The 4186-nt window shown below is 61.3% G+C and overlaps 1 protein-coding gene across 1 annotated transcript in view; it reads left to right on the top strand.

Moving 5' to 3' along the window:
- The first annotated feature begins 1398 nt into the window (after positions 1-1398).
- SHROOM1 (shroom family member 1) overlaps positions 1399-4186 on the top strand; it is a 3480-nt gene continuing 692 nt past the window's right edge. The window contains exons 1-6 of the mRNA XM_007461343.1: positions 1399-2367; positions 2459-2514; positions 2739-2948; positions 3153-3725; positions 3814-3955; positions 4036-4183. Of these exons, the coding sequence (XP_007461405.1) occupies positions 1399-2367; positions 2459-2514; positions 2739-2948; positions 3153-3725; positions 3814-3955; positions 4036-4183 (2098 nt within the window). The remainder of the gene's footprint in view (positions 2368-2458; positions 2515-2738; positions 2949-3152; positions 3726-3813; positions 3956-4035; positions 4184-4186) is intronic.

The following is a 4186-nucleotide window of genomic DNA, read 5'->3' as shown; positions in this document are numbered from 1 at the left end:
CATTCCTGCTCCAAGCTGTGCGTGCCTGCTCTTTTGGTTCCTAATAACCTGAGTAACCTGGTCAGTGTCCATGGGTGGCAACTGCCTCACCCATTCTGTCCCCTTTCTCAAAAAGACTAATAGGGAGAGAAAAGTGGGTAGAAGCAAAGAAGCCCTCAACCTTCTCCACCAAAGCCACCCCCATCTACTCCCTGAAAGTCTGCTCCTTTCCTTGTCATTCAACAAATACTTAACATCGACTACATGCCAGGCACCGAGGGTACAGAGATGAGTAAGTGCAGGGCCTGTCCTCAGGAAGCTCAGGGGTGGGAATGGGGAGGGGGAATCAAAGCAAGCCAACAATCACAATGCAGGGCGATGAGTGCTGTGATGCAGGAAGCTCAGGACACTGTAGGGATCCCAAAGGGTCAGGAGACCTCTAAGCTGAGCCCTATAGGAGGCGCAAGAGTGGCAGGACAAAGAGGGGGTGAGCCTGTCATTCCTAGACAAAAGGCAGAGAGTCTCCCAAGCAGGGGCCATATTATCCTGGAATCTGCCAGTATTTTGAAGGGATGGGGGCGATTGTTTCCCATAGTGGAGGCTGGGCTTTGTTGGAGGCTCAGGGCCCTGGGGGCTGGGGGTGAACTGGCTTTCAGCAGGGTTTGCTTCTAGGAAATTGATTCTGGCTGCAGTAAGCTTGGAGGCAGGCCCAGATTCCAGGCAGGGCTCTCTGCCTCTTACCAGCTGTGTGCCTCTGGGCAAATCATTCCCCCTTCAGAACTTCAGTGTCCTCATCTGTAAAATGCAGACAGCAGTTGTGCGTGCGGTTCAAGACAAATATTTATTCAAAGCACTTGGAACATAACTGGCCCAGAGGGAGGGAGGAAGGCTGTGAAGCTGCCCCTGCCACCTGACCTGGGTCTTTCCCCCTCCTTTCTTGTCTCCCCTGTGATCTCAGATCGTTCTTGACCATTGTTTATCAGGGAAAGATCACATGGAGAAGCTAACAAAGCAGCCAGGAAGCAGCCAGGGTGGGACAGGGTTGGGGAGGGCAGGAGCATGGGTACATTCTCAGAGCTCCAGGAGGTGCCAGGGTAGAAGGCGGGGCTGCGGGCCAGAAGAGCCACAGCGGGGGATGCGCTGCTAGTCCCTAGTTCCTTCCCCTGAGCTAAGGCCCTCAATCTCCAGAGCTGTTCCCCTGGTCCTACTGCCCTTGCCATTCCAGACTAGGGAGGGAGGGGGGGGGGGGGGGGGTGCCAGCGCTAATAAGGGTCGTGAGACTAGGGAGGGGATGTGTAAGCATGTCCGTGTTGGAGGTGCCAGGAGGTTGTCCTAACCCTAACCACCTCACCCACCACCCCATCTATGCTTTTCCAGGCCCCACAGAGCTGGCCAGCCTCTGCCCGCGTCCGCGCAGCCATGGAGGCTCTGGGGCCTGGAGGCGACTGCGCCTCGCCGGCCTCGTCCACTCGCAGCCTGGACCTGCGGCGGCTGTCCGCGCGCGCCGACTCGGCCTACAGCTCTTTCTCCGCCGCCTCCGGCGGTCCTGAACCGCGCACACCGTCGCCGGGGACCCCAAAACTTCCCTACCTGGACTGGGACTACGTGCGCGTGGTGTGGGGCGGCCCGGCCCCCACCGCCGGGCTTCGCACCTCCCCGCAGCCCCGGCCCGCGGCCGCCGCACGCAGTGGGCCTCTTCCCCCCGAGATCCGGGGGACCCCAGGGCCGCTCAGCCGCCAGACCACCCCGCTGCTGTACGCGCTGGCGGCCGAGGCGAAGGCCGCGGCGCGGGCAGCCGAGCCGCCCAGTCCGCCCGCGTCGCGGGCCGCCTACCGCCAGCGGCTGCAGGGCGCGCAGCGGCGAGTGCTCCGGGAGACGTCCTTCCAGCGCAAGGAGCTCCGCATGAGTCTGCCCGCCCGTCTGCGGCCCGCGGCCCCCGCGCGGCCCTCCGCCGCGCACCCGCGCTCTGCCTTGCTCAGCCACCCCGGCGGGGAAGCGGAGCCGGCGCGCCCCGGGGCTCCCACGCCAGGAACCGCCGGCAGGGCACGCCTCGCCAACCAGCAGCGGCAGTGGTGCTTCTCAGAGCCGGGAAAGCTGGATCGCGTGGGTCGGGGCGGTGGGTTGGCGGGGGAATGCTCGGGGGAGGCCTGCTCCAGCTCTGGCCTCGCCAGGCCGGAGCCCCGGGAATGGCAGCAGCGGACACTGGCAGAGTTCGAAGGTCACCAGATCAGATGGCTGCCTGCGACGCAGCCCCGAAGCATAGAGGACCCGAAACCCCGGTCCTTGAGGCTCAGCAATGCCTATAGGCCTGCTGGTCGGAGTCAGAGCGCTTCAGGGGAAGTCTTGTCCCCCTGGGGAAGTCCAGGAGGGGTCATGCCCATTGCCCAGGTATGGAAGATAGGGGCTGCAAGCTTGGCTTGGGGGCATCCAGAAGATTGAAAACTTGAGCAACGTTTCATCCAACTGCTTGCCTTTCCAGGCTGTTCCCCAAGGAGGAGAAACCCCCAGACCATTGTTTCAGACCAGACTTTCCAGGTGAGAGACATGGACCACTCTGGGGACTGAAAGCTGGGGGGAGGCAGCTTTCATATCTCTTGCTCAAGAAAGAAGAGGGCCTCCCACTCACCCTCAGTTTGAGCCTTCTGTCTTTTGCAAACCACATCCCCTAATCCCACCCCCAACACCCTATTGTCTCTCTGGCACAGAACCAGAATCTTCCTTCCTGGTCCCTGTTGTCAGTGTGGGGTCCCTGCTTCCAGGTTCCTGGCTCAGAAAGAAGTTGCAGTGGTGTGTTCTGCAGAGGGCCCCCAGAGCAGTCCCTCTGACTGGGAGCAGAGGGCCTCAGAGAACTGCATTGTGTCTGCCCGGCTCCCATCCCTTCCTGATGATGAAGTTTTCCTGGAAGAAGCCCCGCTGGTCAGAATGAGATCACCTGCGGACTCCCATGCTCCCCTGGGGCTCCCAAACAGGTGAATTTCCTCACGCTTTCAAGCAGAGTGAGATACCCCCTTCCTACACACATCTACAAAATGCTGGGGGGGGGGGCAGGGAACCCTCTCCTGGCTGGTGGCTGGGAGCCAGGGGGGTGAGGTGGGGGAGGTGGATGGCCCTTGGAGGCCACCATTTATCTTTGGCCAGAGCTTTTTCTGATTTAGTGTCTCTTCCACTTCCAGTGTCCATGCCTCTGACCAGCAGTATGGAGCTGGCTTGGGTCAGAGGGCTGACCAGGCTATAATCCCTTCAGAGCAGCCCCTCCATGAGCACCCAGAGACTGCAGGGGCGGATGACTGTTGGCAGGGGGTAAACGGTTCTGTGAGTGTCTCCAGGCCTACATGCTGTAGTCCCCCTGGGACTGCAAATGGTGACATTGCAACCTTTGACCCCACTGGACTGCTGACCACTGGTCCCCCCACAGCTGCAGAGACTGACCCCCTCAAACCTCTCCCAGGTGATGCCCTGAGACCTCCAGGCAATGATAGCCCGGGGCCTTCTGACCACACTGCCCTGGCTTGGGGCACTGGCCAGACTGGTTCCAGGTCAACATGGCCCAGTCCACGCCTCGAGGAGCTGGTTCAGGAGCTGGCCAGATTGGATCCCTCTCTGAGTGACACTCTCACCTCCTATCCCAGCCCAGAGCCATCCCTGGGCCTGCTGGATGGGCTGATTCCTTTAGCCGAGGTCTGGGCTGCAATGAGGCCAGCCTGTGGAGAGGCTGGAGAGGAAGCAGCTGGTACTTCTGCGTCAAGGTGAGTGAGGGGTACCAGGGGCTCAGGGGATTCTAAGCCCGTGCAGCCTGGGGCAGGACGACCCAAGGAACTCTGGTTTTGTCCCCAGCTCTTACCTACTTAACTCCACCCAGTGCCTGCCAGCTTCTCAGGAGGAGACAAGGCCTGAAAACCTTACCACCCACGCTGTGCCTGACGAGCCATGCGGCCCGGGTCTCCCCGAGCCAAATAACAGCATCCAAGCCAAGAAAGTGAGTGTGGAGGGGCTATTAGAGGCTGGGCTAAGTCAGGGCCCTGCCTCCAGACTTAAGTACCCACGCCCTCCCTGCAGGTGGAGCTGGCGGACCTCCTTCAAAAGACGCTAAGGGAGCTTCAGGCCGAGCAGGAGCAGCTGCAGGGAGCGGCGCAGGCTTGGGCCAGGCGCGGGGCTGCCCTGGAGGCCGCGGTCGTCAAGGCCTGTGCACCCCACGAGCTCGAGCGGG

The sequence above is a fragment of the Lipotes vexillifer genome, unplaced genomic scaffold, assembly GCF_000442215.2.
Source record: "Lipotes vexillifer unplaced genomic scaffold, Lipotes_vexillifer_v1.1 scaffold217, whole genome shotgun sequence".
Lineage (NCBI taxonomy): Eukaryota > Metazoa > Chordata > Mammalia > Artiodactyla > Lipotidae > Lipotes > Lipotes vexillifer.
Note: the sequence above shows the minus strand (reverse complement) of the source record. Positions and strands in the feature narration are given on the sequence as shown.